Here is a 25,639-nt window from a genome sequence, read left to right as displayed (position 1 = left end):
ACATACACCCCCCTGCACCCAAAACTACCCCCATACCAGGCAGAAGAGAGACGTTACTACCCACCATGCCACTTATACATACACAGTACCCCCTACACCCCAAACTACCCCCATACCAGGCAGAAGAGAGACGTTACCCACCATTCCACTTATACATACACAGTACCCCCCGCACCCCAAACTACCCCCACACTGAGCCCAAGAGAGGCAGAACTACCCACCATGCCACTTATACATACACCGTACCCCCTGCACCCCAAACTACCCCCACACTGAGCCCAAGAGAGGCAGAACTACCCACCAAGCCACTTATACATACACCGTACCCCCTGCACCCCAAACTACCCCCACACTGAGCCCAAGAGAGGCAGAACTACCCACCATGCCACTTATACATACACAGTAACCCCTGCACCCAAAACTACCCCCATACCATGCAGAAGAGAGACGTTACTACCCACCAAGCCACTTATACATACACCGTACCCCCTGCACCCCAAACTACCCCCATACCAGGCAGAAGAGAGACGATACTACCCACCATGCCACTTATACATACACCCCCCTGCACCCAAAACTACCCCCATACCAGGCAGAAGAGAGACGATACTACCCACCAAGCCACTTATACATACACCGTACCCCCTGCACCCCAAACTACCCCCATACCAGGCAGAAGAGAGACGTTACTACCCACCATGCCACTTATACGTACACAGTACCCCCTGCACGCCAATCTACCCCCATACCAGGCAGAAGAGAGACGTTACTACCCACCATACCACTTATACATACACAGTAACCCCTGCACTCCAAACTACCCCTACACCAGGCAGAATAGAGATGTTACTACCCACCGTGAAACTTATACATACACAGTACCCCCTGCACTCCAAACTACCCCCATACCAGGCAGAAGAGAGACATTACTACCCTCCATGCCAAGTTATACATACACAGTACCCCCTGCACCCCAAACTACCCCCATACCAGGCAGAAGAGAGACGTTACTACCCACCATACCACTTATACATACACAGTAACCCCTGCACTCCAAACTACCCCTACACCAGGCAGAATAGAGACGTTACTACCCACCGTGCCACTTATACATACACAGTACCCCCTGCACTCCAAACTACCCCCATACCAGGCAGAAGAGAGACATTACTACCCTCCATGCCAAGTTATACATACACAGTACCGCCTGAACCCCAAACTACCCCCATACCAGGCAGAAGAAAGACGTTACTACCCACCATGCCACTTATACATACACAGTAACCCCTGCACTCCAAACTACCCCTATACCAGGCAGAATAGAGACGTTACTACCCACCATGCCACTTATACATACACACTATCCCCTGCACTCCAAACTACCCCCATACCAGGCAGAAGAGAGACGTTACTACCCACCAAGCCACTTATACATACACAGTACCCCCTGCACCCCAAACTACCCCCATACCAGGCAGAAGAGAGACGTTACTACCCACCATGCCACTTATACTTACACAGTACCCCCTGCACTCCAAACTACCCCCATACCAGGCAGAAGAGAGACAGTACTACCCTCCATGCCAGTTATACATACACAGTACCGCCTGAACCCCAAACTACCCCCATACCAGGCAGAAGAGAGACATTACCCACCAAGCCACTTATACATACACAGTACCCCCTGCACCCCAAACTACCCCCATACCAGGCAGAAGAGAGACGATACTACCCACCATGCCACTTATACATACACAGTACCCCCTGCACTACAAACTACCCCCATACCAGGCAAAAGAGAGACGTTACTACCCACCATGCCACTTATACATACACAATACCCCCTGCACCCCAAACTATCCCCATACCAGGCAGAAGAGAGACATTACTACCCTCCATGCCAGTTATACATACACCGTACCCCCTGCACTCCAATCTACCTCCATACCAGGCATAAGAGAGACATTACCCACCATGCCACTTATACATACACAGTACCACCTGCACTCCAAACTACCCCCATACCAGGCAGAAGAGAGACGTTACTATCCACCAAGCCACTTATACATACACAGTACCCCCTGCACTCCAAACGACACCCATACCAGGCAGAAGAGAGACGTTACTACCCACCATGCCACTTATACATACACAATACCCCCTGCACCCCAAACTACCCCCATACCAGGCAGAAGAGAGACATTACCCACCATGCCACTTATACATACACAGTACCCCCTGCACCCCAAACTACCCCCATACCAGGCAGAAGAGAGACGTTACCCACCATTCCACTTATACATACACAGTACCCCCTGCACCCCAAACTACCCCCATACCAGGCAGAAGAGAGACGTTACTACCCACCATGCCACTTATACATACACAGTAACCCCTGCACCCCAAACTACCCCCATACCAGGCAGAAGAGAGACATTACAACCCACCATACCTCTTATACTTACACAGTACCCCCTGCACGCCAATCTACCCCCATACCAGGCAGAAGAGAGACGTTACTACCCACCATGCCACTTATACATACACAGTACTCCCCGCACCCTAAACTACCCCCATACCAGGCAGAAGAGAGACGTTACCCACCATTCCACTTATACATACACAGTACCCCCTGCACCCCAAACTACCCCCATACCAGGCAGAAAGAGACGTTACTACCCACCATGCCACTTATACATACACAGTAACCCCTGCACCCCAAACTACCCCCATACCAGGCAGAAGAGAGACATTACTACCCTCCATGCCAATTATACATACACAGTACCGCCTGAACCCCAAACTACCCCCATACCAGGCAGAAGAGAGACATTACTACCCTCCATGCCAATTATACATACACAGTACCGCCTGAACCCCAAACTACCCCCATACCAGGCAGAAGAGAGACATTACCCACCATGTCACTTATACATACACCGTAACCCCTGCACCCCAAACTACCCCCATACCAGGCAGAAGAGAGACATTACCCACCATGTCACTTATACATACACCGTACCCCCTGCACTCCAAACTACCCCCATACCATGCACAAGAGAGACGGTACTACCCTCCATGCCACTTAAACAGTACCCCCTGCACCCCTAAGTACCCCCATACTGGGCCCAATAGAAACATTACTACCCTCTTTGCCCACTTCTACAGTAATCCCTGCACCCAAAAGCAATTCGTAGACTAGGCACGAGGGAGGCATTGCTATCCCTATACATACACAATGCCCCCCCAAACTACACCCATACTGAACACAAGAGAGGCAATACCACTAAAGCTTCCTACAATGGACCAGAACGCTACGTCAGCACCACGTTTAAGAGATGTTTCTACCCTATTCTCACCCAACTACTCTCACTGCGGGCATTACTACGAGGGCATTACTATGATTCCCCTGCATCCCTAAAGTACCCCCACACTGGAGTAGCAGGCATTACTACCCTCCACAACTTGTACCAGGCCCCACTGCACACCCTAACTTTTCCCATATTTGATTACATTATACCTCATACACAATAAGCCCCTCCACATCCATGAACTACAAGGGAGCCATTATTTCCACCCATACATCCACTATACCGTCCCCCTGTACCCCAAAATTACTTCTACTGTTCATCAGATTGACATGGTGTCTTTGTGGCCAGGCCCTTATCTCTCTCATGATGGACCACTTATCGGGTACTTTGGGCCATGGTCCTCCCTGTATGTGATTGGGGGTCTTATGAATCGAAAACCCTATTACTACCTTCCATAGCAGGCTGTAGACCCCCAGGACCACCATAGCCCCCTCCTTATCAGATGCCGGAACTGTTTAGAGGTATTTGAGCAGTTTCAGGGGGTGGGGGCATTTATTTTTAGTTGCTCATCTGCATGTGTGTCCTTTTTGTAATGTGTGATACAATGTATCATTGTTGTGTGTGATATACAATGTATCATGGCGGAGAAGATCATTGTGCTCATACACTTCATTTAAACCACCCCCCAAGAAAAAAACATGTCTTTGTCTACTTCATTCTCCACTATGCACGGTCCTAAAGTCCACATTACAAAATATATATATATTTTTTTAATCTAACGACTTATTTTTGCTTTCCAACAAGGGGTTAATGCAGAAGCCTCAAAACTCTATGTGAAGGCCACCCCATGTTGTGTGTCATGTTATACATTGTGTGTACGTCTTGCACATGGTATGGGCAGCACTGTATGCTTTTGTGCACGTCCGTGTGTGGATTAAGGGAAGTGAGTGTGCAGGAGGGGGAGGTTGTAGTGTACAGGCCAGATCGCTACCCGCAATGTTAGGTGAAGTAGTGATTTGCCCCCCTGCATTGTTGTGTATACAGTGCCATGTTGTGGTAGGTGAAGTGTTGGACGGTGCAGCCTAATCTGTGGTTTTGAAGTGTAACTAAAGAAGTATAAAATTACAGAAATATCCGTCCAGCGCCAAAGGGGTTTTGGCGCTTTTCCGAATACCTCAACAGATGCTACCCATGTATCTATGGTAATTCAGAAGATGATGAAAAGTAGCGGACACTGACAATACTGGCAATAATTGGTGGCCACTACTGATAACCCATGGTGGACACCCAACCCATGGAATCTGGTTGAAGGGGATCCGGTAGCAGTTAGTGTAGGGTTGCTATTCTCGGTGGAGGTAAACTGGCCTAGAAACCTGACTGGTTTCGCGAGGCAGTGCCAGAGACCCGACTGGTTTCGCGGGGCAGTGTCAGAGACTCGACTGGTTTCGCGGGGCAGTACCAGAGACCCGACTGGTTTTGCGGGGCAGTGCCAGAGACCCGACTGGTTTTGCGGGGCAGTACCAGAGACCCGACTGGTTTTGCGGGGCAGTGTCAGAGACCCGACTGGTTTTGCGGGGCAGTGTCAGAGACCCGACTGGTTTTGCGGGGCAGTGTCAGAGACCCAACTGGTTTCGCGGGGTCAGTACCAGAGACCCGACTGGTTTCGCTGGGCAGTGCCAGAGACCAGGCTGGGCTGGAGGGGCAGTGCCACAAACTCATTTGGACTCTTGGTGCAGGCCCAGGGACCTGGTTTCGAGTACTTTACAAGCAAGTGGCATTGGTCTCGGTGGTCCTAGGTGGTGGTTCTTTTGCCACATATGGGTAAGGGAGTTGCACTTCGTGTGGTTTGTTCTCTCTCTGAGTTTCCTGTTTCTTGAATCTACGTTTGGCACACTCTCCAGTAGAAAGTTAACTCTTTCAGAACCTCATCTGTCTAAATCAGCAGCGGTCAACCTCGCGGGTACCGGCCACTCACATGTGACCATTGCCATCGCTCGGGGGTTATCCAGAATGATAGATCTGTGAGTAACTGCAGTGTATTCAAGACATGCACTTCATGGTAAAACCAGGACCGAGATGATGACCGAGCCAGGTGCAGAATTACCAGTAAATAGCATCCAAACTAGTATAAGGGGGAGGCCTGTGATTTATATCGAGCTGCGGATAAAAGGAAGCAAATCCATTATTGCATTATATAAGGAAGTTGCTAATTAAGCAATTTGCTACTAATTAAAATAACAGTCACTCCTCCGTTTGATGATGATATATAGTTCTGATCATCCTGATCTTCCTCATTCATGAACAGAATGCGAGATTACAGTAAAGACTGACACCCAGGCAGTGCAGTAGGGGAGTGTCTTTTCATTTAGGGTCTTTGTAAAGTTGGGTGGCACTGTAATGTTGGCCATGGCCAATATTCAGTGTGAAATATTAAGACTTTGTGCAAGAGAACGACCCGGGAACTTTTTTTATTTTAGGCTTAATTTTTTGTTTTTTAGGTATCGGTCACGGGAAATACTCCTTAAATACACTGTGCCACTGTGAGAGTCGCCGTTTTGGGTTCATGAAAGGAGGACATGGACCCTGAGATACGTCACACCCATCACGAGGGGTTCTATCGGAATGTAAGAGGAACAAAATGCAATATATTCACTTTTAATAATCTGTATAAAGGGCCATTGAGTGCAGTTGTGTTCACTCCTCAGTAATACGTCTGCCAGTAAACATTCAGGCAGTAAATAGATTTTAATTTCACCCTTTAAAATAGATGGCGGCGGGTCCCGAGGCAACTTCCTGTCTGCTTCTCTACAATATACAGTTAGTAGTCTCTGGGGAGGGGGGCTTAGGAGTATGCTGGGTGTTATAATTCATTTAAGGGGGTTTAATCATTATATAATGACACTTTCGGCCACTTTTTAAAAGACTTTGCATGTCGATTCTTCAATATTTTCAAGATCTGTGCTTGCTGTCCATGAATGGGAACACCCAGGGGCTTAAAGAAACGAATACATCTCACAGCTGAGGGTTTGTTACAGTCATTTCCTGTCTAGACAATCCTCTGTGAGCTAAACATAGCAACGACACAAATCTCTCTCTTGTCCTGATAGTTTGTTACAATGTGTCAGGACTACCGATGTAAGCAGGTTTGAAGCAGCATGGAGACGCTTTGGGCTGTAATCACCAGGGCTGGAAAAACCCAGTTATATGTTCGCCTAAAATGAAGATGCGACTCAGCAAATTTTTTTTTTCCACCCGTGACCACCATTTTTACTCCATGTCACAGGCAGCAGAAGGACAGCTCTTTACTGAGGCCTTTGCCAAACACCTCCCCATATCTCAGCTTTCTGGACCCCTGTGAGGGTGATAAATGGGGCAGCGGGCACCCACTACAGTAAGACCTGAATTTTTAGGATTTGAGTGGAGTTACACTTTAAAAGAACCCTGAGAGCAAAACTGATACACAATCCAGTGCAGGGCCTGAGGGGGCGGAGCATGACACAGGGCTTCTCTCATTGGTGTTCTTTGATTTCTTTGTCATGCACCGCCCCTTCAGACCCTGCACTACAGACAACACAATGTATCATTTTTGCTCAGTGTTCCTTTAAATTGACCATAAACTATGACTGATCCAACGTAGATGACAATTATAATTGATAATCGGTACGTCTAGAATGCTAAAACTATTGGTTCTGACTAATGTGAGCCCGCTCAGCCAATCAGAAGAGCTGAGAGGGGTCACATGACACGCCCTGCAGGCCTGACTCCTAAGAAACAGGAAGTGCCTTCGTTCTCCCCGGATCATTAGACATTTTGGGGGACAATTTCATCTACTGGTTCAGGTTTGATAAAAAATTGTACAGATTCTCTAATCTGACGGACACTTGTCTGGGTGACCGGTGCCCTTTAAGTCTCTTGTATTTCGGCCTCTTCCTCATTACCACAGATTTATTTTCGCTATCCTCAACTCTTAAGTTCCTGAAAATTGAGCGTATACAAAGCGCTGAACGCAGTCCAAAGCCGGAAAGCGCCACTTATGGGCATAGACCGGGCATATACGATGTAGAAAAGGAAAATGGTGAAAAATACAATAAAAGGGCACGGTGCCATATGCCCCACACACCCTTCCAGTACCAACTGCCACTAGGGAGAGGAAGATGGCGGCCAGGACGTAGCAGATTGCAGGGGTCCCAACTGAAGGAGCCCCTATAATAAGGAGTTATTCAAACTGGGCAATTGAGGGTCAGTGCCCTATATCACGGGGGAGGGTAGCGGGTTATATATACATATATGTGTGAAGGAGGAAGACGAGGACAATAATGGTCTCAACAAACCCGAGAAGTCTCTGAAGAACAGGAAACGGTCACTTTGTATTGCATAGGGAAGGAAGAGGCAGCGGAACTTTCTCAAGAGCTTGCAATTAATCCGCAGCTGGATCACGGTCCCTATTACACTAAATGTAAAAAGGAGGAAACGGCGGCATTGTCTGTAGTGTGAGGGAGGGGGGAAGCGGTCGGATGTGTATATTGTTCAGGTGCGACCGGGGCTCAGGACGCTACAGTCTACCGAGGTCTCTATGCGTAAGGGACTAGTGGGTAATTCTTCGAAGTTTTATCTGTTTCTGGTAAAGCTGGGTGATAACGGATCTAATAGCAAGAAGGGTTGTCACTCAGCTTTCCAAGCTGGAGAGGGGGCTGTCTAACTAGAAAGATTTGTCTTTCAGGAGTGTGAGAAAACTGGGTGACAACTTTTATGACCGCGGTTCCAGTTCCTGCCAGTAGTCACCTGAGGATAACTGACCTAAGTGCTCTTCAGCAGCCCCTAGTGGTCAGTGCTGGCTACTGCACTCTTGTCATGTGTTTTTGGTACATGTTCGCTGCACCCTGGAGCTGGTTTCGCTCTGCAGCAGAAGTTTAGTTGTCAGGAAGTTGCATTCTCACCACAGGATGTCATAATCACTTCTCTCCCACACCCTTAGTGTTCCTATTCTATCACATCCCTGAGCCGTGGGTGAGAGCTGTGGCCGGCGGTGGTCTCTTTGCTATTCTCAATGGGCGTTGGGGAGCAGGGGCAACAGATGCACCCACTGGGAGAACAGGCCATGGGATGCAAGGTGGGTGAGCGTCGCAATCCATGCATTATTCTCTTGCTCTTGACAATATTGGTGGGGGGGGGGGGTGCACATGGTTCATGGACAGCAGAGATGGATTTGTATAATGTGCCAGGGACCAAGAACCTGGTGGAGGGATCAGAGATCTGCAGGTGTCTTGACCTGACCTGTATAATTGTTACTTACATTAACTTAAACATGTGTACGGCTTTAAATTAAGGTAATATATGGATGTAGCAGAGCTGAGTTTGTCAATGAATTCCTTGGGACTACATTGTATTGATATATAGATATATAGAAAATCGCACATTGACGTTTAGTTGTGCAAAATGACGAGCACGACTCCTCCGTGTGTGACAAACACAATTGTGTATAATTCGGCAAACTGGGCTCTGCTACATGTCCTAAATTCATTGGGACTAGATTATTTGGGCATTGCAATAAATCTAAGTTCAGAAAATGCAGTAGGTTTACCGGCAGTCTGTGTAAAAGCACAAATAATGCATAATAAAATAGCACATTGTGCCAAATGACAACTTTAACCCTGCTGCACCTGCCGAACTCGGCTCTGCAGCATTTGCCCAACACCGCTGTACTAATATCTAACACATTAAGCTCTGCTAGATCCTACTCTGACATCTGATGATCTGTTGATGGATATTTGCTTCACCTGACAAACATAGCTCTGCTACATCTGACAGACATAGCTCTGCTACATCTGACAAAGTCCGCTCTGTTTCATCTCTACAGGACTGTAAATCCACAAAACTCCCTAAAATGATTGGTTCTGTAGGAGTCCATCTGTAGGTTGATTGGTGATTAGATTGTTGCAGATAAATTGTCGCGTCCGTGGTACTGCGCAATGTCTGGTCTTGGATATTTTGATTCAGGGCCGCCTTGCGGTTCACACGACTGCAGCGAGGAATGGAGAGTTGGGGGAAGTTGTGGGCGCTGTGTTTTTCGGGGCTTCCTCTATTTTGCTCGAGCTGGCACATTCTTTTGTCTGATGTATGTTAAGATATATAGTGTGTATCTGCACAGATATAGCAGAGTTGAATTTGCCTTGTGGCTGCAAAGTTTTCTCATTGTGATTGTAAAGTCATTGAGGTAAGAGGGTTTGGTTTACATGCAAGACCTAGGGATATCAACATGAGCTGAGCTTAATGACACATGTGACTTCTGTATCTAACAAACTCAGCTCTGCTGCATCTGAAATTTGATTCAGCCGTAGGTGATAAAATCTATTATTTTGCATGTGACCAATTTGATCTGATCTGCTGCGTGTGACAAACTTGAGTTTACTGTATGTGACAAACTCGGTCCTGCTCCGAATGGCAAAGTGTATTGTGCTACATTTGCGTTCAAACCTGAGATAAATGCATAGGGCAAACTCAGCTCTGCTTCATCTGGTCGATGAGATATTTCCGCAACTCCAATTCTTGCTGTAGTCGCCATAACTGAGACCCCTCAAGTAACGTAAGTTTTATATCAGACTGGTTGCTTGTGATCTTTCATAGCTGTACCTTATTAGGAAACTGTGTAACTCATTTGCATGTATTTCCCAGAAGGCATTGCATGAAACTCTCCATAACAGTGATCATTATTCTGGCAGTATAAGTAGCAGATTCCTTTTTGTGCCTATACAAATGGCATTCACCCCAAAATACACAATATGTTATTGTATTTTCTTTCTTCCCAGCATCCTCCTGTGCTTTTCAGCCAAAATGTTCTATCATCAGACCAGTATCCTAAAAGCTGCAGAATCCATAAGATGGCAATAAGGGGTTAGTTGGGTTTTGGAGGCACCTATGCCACTAATGTAACTCGTGTTCCCGTCACTCGGCGCCCTTATATTAACCCTTCGTGGGTAATCTGTAGATGCCCCTCTTTATAGGTCACCTGTCTCTTTAGATCTAAATTGATGCAAAATTGTGATTGAAACAAAAAAAAAAAAGTGGGTTAATATTTTTTTTTTATAAGAGGAAGCTGTGTAAGTTCCTCTTGCCGTCAGACGTCTGGGGTCACATATATACAAGTTTCCAATACAGGGTTGGCATCGTGACTGTGACGAACAACTGCCAACGGCAGACAAGATTTAAAGGGGACGACAAGTGACCAAATGTGGCGCCTGTTCCTGATGTCTTTTGCTTGTTTCGTCCGTTTTAAGCAAAGTCGTCGACCGTGTTCTGTTTTGAATGTAATACATCTCTTCCCAAATGTGGGGTAGGCCAGCAAAATGGCCGCCTGTGGGCCGGCCTAAATAATAAAAGGTACCTCATGATAAATGGAAGATGTATGTGCTGCCCAGAAAATCAGAATGCAGAAAAAAATATTTCTAAGTGACGTTTTTTTCAATATTGGTCCAATCCACAAAATGGCAGCCTCCGTGATTTCCGTTTTCATGCGGCGTAAATCACGTGACAAATTTTAAACCTTCCAATGGACCTGTAGGTAGTATTGTCATTTCTAAAATTTGTCCAGAAGACTTAAAGAGACCCTGAGAATCAATCCCTTTAAATGTCCTATCAAATCTGATCGTGGGCACCGTTTCAGCCATTCAGGTGGCCGGAAGATGAAAGCTCCGCCCCTCAGACTCCTTCGGATTAAGGCTCTGGTTTTTAAGGAGTAAGGGCTGCAGGGAAGTGACATGTGACCCAGTGTCTCATGCCGGTTTTGAGAAGGTTCATAAGGGGAGGGGCTTATTTACCGCTGCTTAAAGGGGCCCGTCCGATGGGGCGCCATGTTTCCTTTAAAAATTATTATAATTTTTTTTTTCATTTGGTATGAAAATATAACGTTTTTAATTTGTAATTTTTATAGATGTTAGACACGGTGACGTTGAGCTGTAGTGCGACAACAATAAACTGCGTTCTTTTCAGTTACATTTGGCTGATTTGCATAGATAAGTCTGAAATTTTCATAGAGGAAGATAAAATAGCCGAACATTGTGTGAAGGGACAGAAGTTGCATTTGGATGTTGGCGGTCGCTTACGAGAAGGATGAGTAGACGATGCATATATTGTGGATCTACGGTAAGGCCGCTGCAATGTGGTGACCCTGTGTAGGGACAGCGGAGGGGTATAGCAATGATTATACAGGTTTATACCATCAGCAGGTCAGGAGATACCATTACTTGTCGGATGGGGGGCATAATCCACCGCGAGGTTCCCCCTTTATTTTTGGCCAAGGGGAGCGGTCCTCCGGGAAAAGGAGATGGGGCCAACCAAAGATCTTATCTCCTCTGGTTTTATAACTTTTTCACTTGGTATCGTCATCCTTGATAGTCAGAATTGAATCTTAACAATTTCTGATGTTTTTTCTTTCCACCGATACAGAATTACTATAATGGTTGGCTAATAACTTCTATTCCCCCCTCCTCTCCACTGAAATGGTATGGTCCATCTTTGACTCCATAGCTGCTTTTTGATGCTGGTTACTGATCCTGACGTCTGTTGTGTAAACCTGAAAACATGACATTTCTGGACATCTGGATGGAAAGTCGTCGCACAATTTGGCATAAAATTCGGGAGAGGAATGGGGGTGATTTCATATTTTCCATGAATGAAGAACGTGTATAGACAAAGGTGCATTGTGTGAATATCTGGGGACCTGCGCGTTTCGTCGTCCAGAATCCGCATCGTTCTGTCGATTTCCAGGATTTCTTCTTATTAATGGTCTCAGTAGAGTTTAGTTCGCGGGTCAGTAGAGGAGCTTGTGCCCGGCCCCCCGGTCTTTGGACATTCAGACTCCCCCAGTCTCAGCGCCAGTATATATGTATCTAGTATTTGTGTATTCAGCAGTGGTTGTTGACTCTAGGGACATGCTGAGAGTTGTAGTTTTACAGCAGTAAAAAATAATCCACAAACATTTCAACCCTCGCAGGAGTCGTTGTCAAGCACACGTGCCATGTAAACGGCAAATATTTAATAGGCTCCTTATTAGGTGTACAGGATAATGACACGGACACTTGGGGGACAGGATAATGACACTTGGGGGACAGGATAATGACACTGACACTTGGGGGACAGGATAATGACACTGACACTTGGGGGACAGGATAATGACACGGACACTTGGGGGACAGGATAACGACGCGGAAACTTGGGGACAGGATAACGACACTGACACTTGGGGACAGGATAACGACACTGACACTTGGGGGACAGGATAATGACACTGACACTTGGGGGACAGGATAATGACACGGACACTTGGGGGACAGGATAATGACACGGACACTTGGGGGACAGGATAACGACGCAGAAACTTGGGGACAGGATAACGACACGGACACTTGGGGGACAGGATAACGACACGGACACTTGGGAGACAGGATAACGACACGGACACTTGGGGGACAGGATAACGACACTGACACTTGGGGGACAGGATAATGACACTGACACTTGGGGGACAGGATAATGACACTTGGGGGACAGGATAATGACACGGACACTTGGGGGACAGGATAACGACACGGAAACTTGGGGACAGGATAACGACACGGACACTTGGGGGACAGGATAACGACTCGGACACTTGGGAGACAGGATAACGACACGGACACTTGGGGGTCAGGATAACGTCACGGAAACTTGGGGGACAGGATAACGATACACTGACACTTGGGGTACAGGAGAACGACACACTGACACTTGGGGTACAGGATAACGATACACTGACACTTGGGGGACAGGATAATGATACACTGACACTTGGGGGACAGGATAATGATACACTGACACTTGGGGGACAGGATAATGATACACTGACACTTGGGGGACAGGATAATGATACACTGACACTTGGGGTACAGGATAATGATACACTGACACTTGGGGTACAGGATAATGATACACTAACACTTGGGGTACAGGATAATGACACTTGGGGGACAGGATAATGATACACTGATACTTGGGGTACATGATAATGACACTGACACTTGGGGTACAGGATAATGATACACTGACACTTGGGGTACAGGATAATGATACACTGACACTTGGGGGACAGGATAATGACACGCTGACACTTGGGGTACAGGATAATGACACTGACAGTTGGGGGACAGGATAATGTTGGGGTTCCCAGTTAATGTTGATATTTCTCCCTCAGTACACAGGGCCTGACCCCAGCGAGTCTCCCATGTCACGATATGACAGGAAGCAGCCCACCCGGAACCACCGGTCCAATCCCTGCTGCCTCTGCTGGTGTTGCTGCTGCAGCTGTTCCTGGTGAGTGTCCTTCTTCTGTGTCTCGTGTCCCCGGCACTGACTATTAACCGCTTAGTGACTGGGGCCTTTTTACCCTCCACGACAAGACGCATTTTAGTGATTTTTATTTTACAATTTCCTTCGTAGGAATGAAGATCGCAACAGACGCCGGAGATTATCACGAGACACCAAGTTGGAGACTGTATCTCACTGCGAGATCTGGTGAGTGTGACACAGGGGAGGTCACAGACTGGGAGTCACATAGAGGAAGGAGCAGGGTCTCCTGCAGCACAGAGTATTTCAGGAGAGGAGTGTACAGGTCTTGTGGGGCGGCAGTGACCTGTGCACCCATGCAATGATATTAGTGAGGACATGTGAAGAGGGGAAAATGGGCTGCAGACTCTGCGTGTGAGGAACAGTGTATCCCAGCAGCACAGAGTATTTTAGCAGACAATTGTGCTTATGGTTGCTTTAACCTATAGGGTGATTATGAGGGAAGGTGGACATAGAATTACATGTTCCTCTGACATTTCTGATATTGCCCATACAGCTTAAAACCGTCCTCAGAAGAGGTGCACAGCTGGGCTCATTCATTCGAGAAGCTGATGAAGAATCCTTCAGGTCGCAACGTGTTTCGGGAGTTTCTCCGCACAGAGTACAGTGAGGAGAACATGCTGTTCTGGCTGGCATGTGAGGAGCTGAAGAAAGACAACAGCAAGCCCCTCATTGAAGAGCAGGCACGCGTGATCTACGAGGATTATATCTCCATTCTGTCTCCAAAAGAGGTAGCCACACTTATTATTCACTGAAGACAAAGCAATTACTATCTACTACTGATCTTGAGTTTTATCATGTCTTATACTCCTGTCACATCCAAAGCTGCACTCAGAATCTGAGTGACAGCCAGCAGAATTTTGAATGCAGCTTGGGATGCGACTGGAGTATAATACATTCTGCATTCCAGATCAGTACAAGATAATAAAAGCAACATACTTGAACATATGTGGACTTAAAGGATCTGTCCTCTTTTAGCTTCAGTAGCTTGATACTTAGTATAGAAAATGTCTCATTATCTATATGCAAATGGAAAAAGTATCAAAATAATATGCAAATTACATGAATAATTTGTATTTAAATAATTTCCATATTACATCTGAATATGGATTTGTAGTCAAACTCGGAGTACAGCGTGTCTACAAGCTGGTGTTTGCTTGGGTACTTCAGTGAGACTAAAGAATTGTTTGGGGACACATCTCTACAGCATTTTCTTTCCCTTTTTTCCTTAATTTTCCACATTGAACTGTTTGTTATTCGGCTTTGTGAATCATTACAAAGTCTAGAAAACATCGACCTGTGAAAGGAACGGCTCGTCCTTGGGTATTCAACAGTCAAATCGATCAGTACAATTGGATAGTCTTTGCTGCCCTCTTGTGGCTATTTTACTTACTATGAATAATTCCCTAGACATCGATTGCAATGAGATTGAAAACAAATATACATGCAGTTCTGCTATGGACAAGAATATAATTACTGTAATGCTGCCCCCTATGTGCTAGTATATAACTACTATAATACTGCTCCTATATACAAGAATATAATTACTATAATACTGTCCCTATATACAAGAATATAACTACTATAATACTGCTCCTATATACAAGAATATAACTACTATAATACTGCCCCTATATACAAGAATATAACTACTATAATACTGCTCCCTATATACAAGAATATAACTACTATAATACTGCTCCTATGGACAAGAATATAATTACTGTAATGCTGCCCCCTATGTGCTAGTATATAACTACTATAATACTGCTCCTATATACAAGAATATAATTACTATAATACTGTCCCTATATACAAGCATATAACTACTATAATACTGCTCCTATATACAAGAATATAACTACTATAATACTGCCTCCTATATACAAGAATATAACTACTATAATACTGCTCCTATATACAAGAATATAACTACTATAATACTGCCACTATATACAAGAATATAACGACTATAATACTGCCCCTATATACAAGAATATAACTACTATAATACTGCCCCTATATAAAAGAATATAACTTTTATACTACTGCCCCTATATACAAGAATATAACTACTATAATACTGCCCCTATATACAAGAATATAACCACTATAATACTGCTCCTATATACAAGAATATAATTACTATAATACTGCTCCCTATATACAAGAATATAACTATTATAATACTGCCCCTATATACAAGAATATAACTACTATAATACTTCTCCTATATACAAGAATATAACTACTATAATACTGCTCCTATATACAAGAATATAACTACAATACTACTGCCCCTATATACAAGAATATAACTAGTATAATACTGCCCCTATATACAAGAATATAACTACTATAATACTTCCCCTATATACAAGAATATAACTAGTATAATACTGCTCCTATATACAAGAATATAACTACTATAATACTGCCCCTATATACAAGAATATAATTACTATAATACTGCTCCTATATACAAGAATATAACTACTATAATACTGCCCCATTATACAAGAATATAACTAGTATAATACTGCCGCTATATACAAGAATATAACTAGTATAATACTGCCGCTATATACAAGAATATAACTACTATAATACTGCCCCTATATACAAGAATATAACTAGTATAATACTGCCGCTATATACAAGAATATAACCACTATAATACTGCTCCTATATACAAGAATATAACTACTATAATACTGCCCCTATATACAAGAATATAACTACTATAATACTGCCCCTATATACAAGAATATAACTACTATAATACTGCCCCTATATACAAGAATATAACCACTATAATACTGCTCCTATATACAAGAATATAACTACTATAATACTGACCCTATATACAAGAATATAACTACTATAATACTGCCCCCTATATACAAGAATAAAACGACTATAATACTGCCTCCTATATACAAGAATATAACTACTATAATACTGCCCCTATATACAAGAATATAACTACTATAATACTGCTCCCTATATACAAGAATATAACTACTATAATACTGCCTCTATATACAAGAATATAACTACTATAATACTGCCTCCTATATACAAGAATATAACTACTATAATACTGCTCCTATATACAAGAATAACTACTATAATACTGCTCCTATATACAAGAATATAACTACTATAATACTGACCCTATATACAAGAATATAACTACTATAATACTGCCTCCTATATACAAGAATATAACTACTATAATACTGCTCCTATATACAAGAATATAACCACTATAATACTGCCCCCTATATACAAGAATATAACTACTATAATACTGCCTCTATATACAAGAATATAACTACTATAATACTGCTCCTATATACAAGAATATAACTACTATAATACTGCCTCCTATATACAAGAATATAACAACTATAATACTGCCCCTATGTACAAGAATATAACTACTATAATACTGCCCTCTATATACATGAATATAACTACTAGAATACTGGTCCTATATACAAGAATATAACTACTATAATACTGACCCTATATACAAGAATATAACTACAATAATACTTCTCCTATATACAAGAATATAACTACTATAATACTGCTCCTATATACAGGAATATAATTACTATAATACTGCCACCTATATACAAGAATATAACTACTATAATACTTCCCCTATATACAAGAATATAACTACTATAATACTTCTCCTATATACAAGAATATAACTACTATAATACTGCCCCCTATATACAGGAATATAACTACTATAATACTGCCCCTATATACAAGAATATAACTACTACAATACTGCCCCTATATACAAGAATATAACTACTATAATACTGCCCCTATATGCAAGAATATAACTACTATAATACTGCTCCTATATACAAGAATATAACTACTATAATACTGCCCCTATATACAAGAATATAACTACTATAATACTGCCCCTATATGCAAGAATATAACTACTATAATACTGCCCCATATGTACAAGAATATAACTACTATAATACTGCCCCTGTATACAAGAATATAACTACTATAATACTTCTCCTATATACAAGAATATAACTACTATAATACTGCCCCCTATATACAGGAATATAACTACTATAATACTGCTCCTATATACAAGAATATAACTACTATAATACTGCCTCCTGTATACAAGAATATAACTACTATAATACTGCCCCCTATCTACAAGAATATAACTACTATAATACTGCCCCCTATCTACAAGAATATAACTACTATAATACTGCCCTCCGTATACAAGAATATAACTACTATATTACTGCTCCTATATACAAGAATATAACTACTATAATACTGCCCCCTATATACAAGAATATAACAACTATAATACTGCCCCATATGTACAAGAATATAACTACTATAATACTGCCCCATATGTACAAGAATATAACTACTATAATACTGCTCCTATATACAGGAATATAACAACTATAATACTGCCCCATATGTACAAGAATATAACTTCTATAATACTGCCCCATATGTACAAGAATATAACTACTATAATACTGCTCCCTATATACAGGAATATAACTACTATAATACTGCTTCTATATACAGGAATATAACTACTATAATACTGCCCCTGTATACAAGAATATAACTACTATAATACTTCTCCTATATACAAGAATATAACTACTATAATACTGCCCCCTATATACAGGAATATAACTACTATAATACTGCCCCTATATACAAGAATATAACTACTACAATACTGCCCCTATATACAAGAATATAACTACTATAATACTGCCCCTATATGCAAGGATATAACTACTATAATACTGCTCCTATATACAAGAATATAACTACTATAATACTGCCCCTATATACAAGAATATAACTACTATAATACTGCCCCTATATGCAAGAATATAACTACTATAATACTGCCCCATATGTACAAGAATATAACTACTATAATACTGCCCCTGTATACAAGAATATAACTACTATAATACTTCTCCTATATACAAGAATATAACTACTATAATACTGCCCCCTATATACAGGAATATAACTACTATAATACTGCTCCTATATACAAGAATATAACTACTATAATACTGCCTCCTGTATACAAGAATATAACTACTATAATACTGCCCCCTATCTACAAGAATATAACTACTATAATACTGCCCCCTATCTACAAGAATATAACTACTATAATACTGCTCCTATATACAAGAATATAACTACTATAATACTGCTCCTATATACAAGAATATAACTACTATAATACTGCTCCTATATACAAGAATATAACTACTATAATACTGCCCCCTATATACAAGAATATAACTACTATAATACTGCTCCTATATACAAGAATATAACTACTATAATACTGCCCCCTATATACAAGAATATAACTACTATAATACTGCCCCCTATATACAAGAATATAACTACTATAATACTGCCCCCTATATACAAGAATATAACTACTATAATACTGGTCCTATATACAAGAATATAACTACTATAATACTTCTCCTATATACAAGAATATAACTACTATAATACTGCTCCTGTATACAAGAATATAACTACTATAATACTTCTCCTATATACAAGAATATAACTACTATAATACTACCCCTATATACAGGAATATAACTACTATAATACTGCCCCTGTATACAAGAATATAACTACTATAATACTTCTCCTATATACAAGAATATAACTACTATAATACTGCTCCTATATACAAGAATATAACTACTATAATACTGCCCCCTATATACAAGAATATAACTACTATAATACTGCCCCCTATATACAAGAATATAACTACTATAATACTGCCCCCTATATACAAGAATATAACTACTATAATACTGCCCCTATATGCAAGGATATAACTACTATAATACTGCTCCTATATACAAGAATATAACTACTATAATACTGCCCCTATATACAAGAATATAACTACTATAATACTGCCCCTATATGCAAGAATATAACTACTATAATACTGCCCCATATGTACAAGAATATAACTACTATAATACTGCCCCTGTATACAAGAATATAACTACTATAATACTTCTCCTATATACAAGAATATAACTACTATAATACTGCCCCCTATATACAGGAATATAACTACTATAATACTGCTCCTATATACAAGAATATAACTACTATAATACTGCCTCCTGTATACAAGAATATAACTACTATAATACTGCCCCCTATCTACAAGAATATAACTACTATAATACTGCCCCCTATCTACAAGAATATAACTACTATAATACTGCTCCTATATACAAGAATATAACTACTATAATACTGCTCCTATATACAAGAATATAACTACTATAATACTGCTCCTATATACAAGAATATAACTACTATAATACTGCCCCCTATATACAAGAATATAACTACTATAATACTGCTCCTATATACAAGAATATAACTACTATAATACTGCCCCCTATATACAAGAATATAACTACTATAATACTGCCCCCTATATACAAGAATATAACTACTATAATACTGCCCCCTATATACAAGAATATAACTACTATAATACTGGTCCTATATACAAGAATATAACTACTATAATACTTCTCCTATATACAAGAATATAACTACTATAATACTGCTCCTGTATACAAGAATATAACTACTATAATACTTCTCCTATATACAAGAATATAACTACTATAATACTACCCCTATATACAGGAATATAACTACTATAATACTGCCCCTGTATACAAGAATATAACTACTATAATACTTCTCCTATATACAAGAATATAACTACTATAATACTGCTCCTATATACAAGAATATAACTACTATAATACTGCCCCCTATATACAAGAATATAACTACTATAATACTGCCCCCTATATACAAGAATATAACTACTATAATACTGCCCCCTATATACAAGAATATAACTACTATAATACTGGTCCTATATACAAGAATATAACTACTATAATACTGACCCTATATACAAGAATATAACTACTATAATACTGCTCCTGTATACAAGAATATAACTACTATAATACTTCTCCTATATACAAGAATATAACTACTATAATACTACCCCTATATACAGGAATATAACTACTATAATACTGCCCCTGTATACAAGAATATAACTACTATAATACTTCTCCTATATACAAGAATATAACTACTATAATACTGCTCCTATATACAAGAATATAACTACTATAATACTGCCCCCTATATACAAGAATATAACTACTATAATACTGCCCCCTATATACAGGAATATAACTACTATAATACTGCCCCTATATACAAGAATATAACTACTATAATACTGCCCCTATATACAAGAATATAACTACTATAATACTGCCCCTATATACAAGAATATAACTACTAAAATACTGCCCCCTATGTACAAGAATATAACTACTATAATACTGCCCCTGTATACAAGAATATAACTACTATAATACTTCTCCTATATACAAGAATATAACTACTATAATACTGCCCCCTATATACAGGAATATAACTACTATAATACTGCTCCTATATACAAGAATTTAACTACTATAATACTGCCTCCTGTATACAAGAATATAACTACTATAATACTGCCCCCTATCTACAAGAATATAACTACTGTAATACTGCCCCCTATCTACAAGAATATAACTACTATAATACTGCCCCTGTATACAAGAATATAACTACTATAATACTTCTCCTTATATACAAGAATATAACTACTATAATACTGCCCCCTATATACAAGAATATAACTACTAGAATACTGCCCCTATATACAAGAATATAACTACTATAATACTGCCCCCTATATACAGGAATATAACTACTATAATACTGCTCCTATATACAAGAATATAACTACTATAATACTGCCCCCTATATACAAGAATATAACTACTATAATACTGCCCCTATATACAAGAATATAACTACTAGAATACTGCCCCTATATACAAGAATATAACTACTAGAATACTGCCCCCTATATACAGGAATATAACTACTATAATACTGCTCCTATATACAAGAATATAACTACTATAATACTGCCCCCTATATACAAGAATATAACTACTATAATACTGCCCCTATATACAAGAATATAACTACTATAATACTGCCCCTATATACAAGAATATAACTACTATAATACTGCCACTATATACAAGAATATAACTATAATACTGCCCCCTATATACAGGAATATAACTACTATAATACTGCTCCTATATACAAGAATATAACTACTATAATACTGCCCCTATATACAAGAATATAATTACTATAATACTGCCCCCTATATACAGGAATATAACTACTATAATACTGCTCCTATATACAAGAATATAACTACTATAATACTGCCCCCTATATACAAGAATATAACTACTATAATAATGCTCCCTATAGACAAGAATATAACTACTATAATACTGCCCCTATATACAAGAATATAACTACTATAATACTGCCCCTATATACAAGAATATAACTACTATAATACTGCCCCTATATACAAGAATATAACTACTATAATACTGCCCACTATATACAAGAATATAACTACTATAATACTGCCCCTATATACAAGAATATAACTGCTATAATACTGCCCCCTATATACAAGAATATAACTACTATAATACTGCCCCTATATACAAGAATATAACTACTCTAATACTGCCCCCTATATACAAGAATATAACTGCTATAATACTGCCCCCTATATACAAGAACATAACTACTATAATACTGCTCCTATATACAAGAATATAACTACTCTAATACTGCCCCCTATATACAAGAGTATAACTGCTATAATACTGCCCCCTATATACAAGAATATATAACTGCTATAATACTGCCCCCTATGTACAAGAATATAACTACTCTAATACTGCCCCCTATATACAAGAATATAACTGCTATAATACTGCCCCCTATATACAATAATATAACTACTATAATACTACTCCTATATACAAGAATATAACGACTATAATACTGCCTCCTATATACAAGAATATAACTACTATAATACTGCCCCCTATATACAAGAATATAACTACTATAATACTGCCCCCTATATACAAGAATATAACTACTATAATACTGCCCCTATATACAAGAATATAACTACTATAATACTGCCCCTATAAACAAGAATATAACTACTATAATACTGCTCCTATATACAGGAATATAACTACTATAATACTGCCCCTATATACAAGAATATAACTACTATAATACTGCTCCTATATACAAGAATATAACTACTATAATACTGCCCCCTATATACAAGAATATAACTACTCTAATACTGCCCCCTATATACAAGAATATAACTGCTATAATACTGCTCCTATATACAAGACTATAACTACTATAATACTGCCCCTATATACAAGAATATAACTACTATAATACTGCCCCTATATACAAGAATATAACTACTATAATACTGCCCCTATATACAAGACTATAACTACTATAATACTGCCCCCTATATACAAGACTATAACTACTCTAATACTGCCCCCTATATACAAGAATATAACTGCTATAATACTGCCCCCTATGTACAAAAATATTAATACTATAACTGCCCCCTTGTTTATGTGTATTCTGTGTTGTTCTGACTTGCTCTGTGTCGCCCTCTGTCGCCCTCTGCAGGTGAGTCTGGATTCTCGGGTCAGAGAGGTGATTAACCGACGGATGCAGGAGCCCTCCTGTCACACGTTTGACGACGCTCAGTTGCAGATTTACACGCTGATGCACAGGGACTCCTACCCACGATTCCTCAGCTCGGGCATTTACAAATCCCTCCTGCAGAACATTTCACGCTCCAGTTCGGAGTCGTAGGTTTATACCCCGCTCCACGGGCTGCAAAAGACAGATCGAAACGCACATTTTATACAAGCTGTTCGGAGCAAGAAGAAAGCATTAAAGGGGCAGTTGGCGCAAGTACCATCTTCTTCAGTCACCTTATGAGATCCATCCTCCCTCGGAATAAGGAGCTGCACGGAGCGTCCGACGGCTTGGAGAGATATGAACCCCGCTTTCGCCTCTCTCGACCGCCACCCCCTCCCCTCCGTTCACTGTAGACTGTGTGCAGGAAACAAAGGGTTATTAGGTACTTACCTCAGGACGTAAATACTACTGAACTCCCCAGGGGGGTCCTGAGAGAAGAGGGGTCCCAATATTTCACATATGAATGCCTTTCTTAATGGAAAGGGCTAAGCAAGGGAGCTTGGGAGAGGCGGAGGGGTAGTATGTTTTATTTGCTCCACTATTTTAGTACTGGAAGGAATAGGGATGGTGAACTGCTCTGGCACTCCCTCCTTGTTCAGTGTCTGCAACGTCAGAGAGATATTTAAAGGGGAGGTACGTTTTTATTCAATTATTTGGGATTCTAAAGAGGTTGGATTTTCCATTTTTAAATGTTGGGGGCTGGGGTGTTAGGCTCACTTCTGAGTGGTGAGGAGCCAGTATGATGGATATTGAGGGAGGGTGGGCAAAATTCTTCTGCTTTAGATACATATACATTATATTACACATAATACACACACAATGTGCCAATATCATGCCAGGGGGGAGGAAGCATTTGTTTACAATGTGGAAATTAAAACCCCATTTCAAACTGAGACTGCCAATTCGTGGCCGGAACGTACCCCGAGAGGGGTGGTTCAAGGACCGATACCATAATCTGCCTCCTTCTGGAACATTAATTCATCCATGGGGTTTGCATCAGGTTTGGAGTTATTGTCTCCCCCTGCTGGCCAAAACTTCCTGAAGCTACCAAATACTCCAGCACTCCTCGAGCAGATGTGATGTCACCGTCTAACAGTGTTACTTTTCTTTCAACACCTTCATGAAAATTTTAACAAACTTTTTGTAAAAATATATATGTGCAAATATATATATTATATCTATATAATGTGATGTGGTTAATGTTTTATCCCAGCAACGATGGTATAGAAGTCTTTATTTTTGTGATATCCTGTATATAGGATGCGTTTAGCTCCCTCTGCTGGTGCTTGCTGTGTCACTGCGCCCCGTGCTTTTTAGGAAAATATATTCCATATATCTCAGCTCCCTCTGCTAGTCAGCAATATATATTGCATGTGTTTCGGCTGTCTGCTGGTCAGAAGCATATATTCTCTTTGTTACTGCTCCCTCTGCTGGTCAACAATATAAATTCCTTCTGTCACTGCTCCCTCTGCTGGCCAGCAATATCAATTCCTTATGTCACTGCTCCCTCTGCTGGTCAACAATATAAATTCCTTCAGTCATTGCACCCTCTGCTGGTCAGCAATATAAATTCCTTACATCACTGCTCCCTCTGCTGGCCAACAATATAAATTCCTTCTGTCGTTGCACCCTCTGCTGGTCAGTAATATAAATTCCTTCTGTCACTGCTCCCTCTGCTGGTCAGCAATATAAATTCCTTCTGTCACTGCTCCCTCTGCTGGTCAATATATTTTGTCTAACTGCTCCCTCTGCTGTTCAGAAATATATATTCCCTGTGTTACAAATTTCCCCATGACTTCATAACAATGCCCCCTGCAGGTAAGCAGTAGCAGAACAAACCGCCTTAGGGCTCATTCACACGAACGTGAATCTCGTCCGTGTGACGGCCTTTGAAAAATAGGACATGGACTGTAGTCTGTGGGGGATCCGTGACATCGCGGCCCGCACGGGTCCGTCTCGGACGTGGAAAACGGCTGTGTTCAGAATAATGAAGTTCTATGGGTATATTCACACGGCCGTTTTTATAATGGCTCGTGAATACTGGCCGTCAAAAAATTGTCAATGGATCAGTGTGTAATGGACGTTCTTCAGAAATCAATCCTTGTGAATACAAGGGG

The 25,639-nt window shown here is 40.8% G+C and overlaps 1 protein-coding gene across 4 annotated transcripts in view; it reads left to right on the top strand.

Moving 5' to 3' along the window:
• The window catches only part of RGS19 (regulator of G protein signaling 19), a 37,092-nt gene extending 12,384 nt beyond the window's left edge, over window positions 1-24,708 (top strand). For 2 of the 4 annotated variants that reach the window (XM_075846475.1, XM_075846474.1), the window contains 4 exons: window positions 13,537-13,655; window positions 13,782-13,856; window positions 14,185-14,419; window positions 23,445-24,708. In XM_075846475.1, the coding sequence (XP_075702590.1) occupies window positions 13,567-13,655; window positions 13,782-13,856; window positions 14,185-14,419; window positions 23,445-23,633 (588 nt within the window). In that variant the 5' untranslated portion in view covers window positions 13,537-13,566 and the 3' untranslated portion in view covers window positions 23,634-24,708. Of the gene's footprint in view, window positions 1-5,809; window positions 5,936-8,320; window positions 8,422-13,536; window positions 13,656-13,781; window positions 13,857-14,184; window positions 14,420-23,444 lie in introns of those variants that run through there. The other 2 variants (XM_075846473.1, XM_075846472.1) reach the window with 2 other exon arrangements.
• Window positions 24,709-25,639: the final 931 nt, after the last annotated feature.

The sequence above is a fragment of the Rhinoderma darwinii genome, chromosome 13 (genome assembly GCF_050947455.1).
Source record: "Rhinoderma darwinii isolate aRhiDar2 chromosome 13, aRhiDar2.hap1, whole genome shotgun sequence".
Classification (NCBI taxonomy): domain Eukaryota; kingdom Metazoa; phylum Chordata; class Amphibia; order Anura; family Rhinodermatidae; genus Rhinoderma; species Rhinoderma darwinii.
This window is presented reverse-complemented; position numbering and strand designations above follow the sequence as displayed.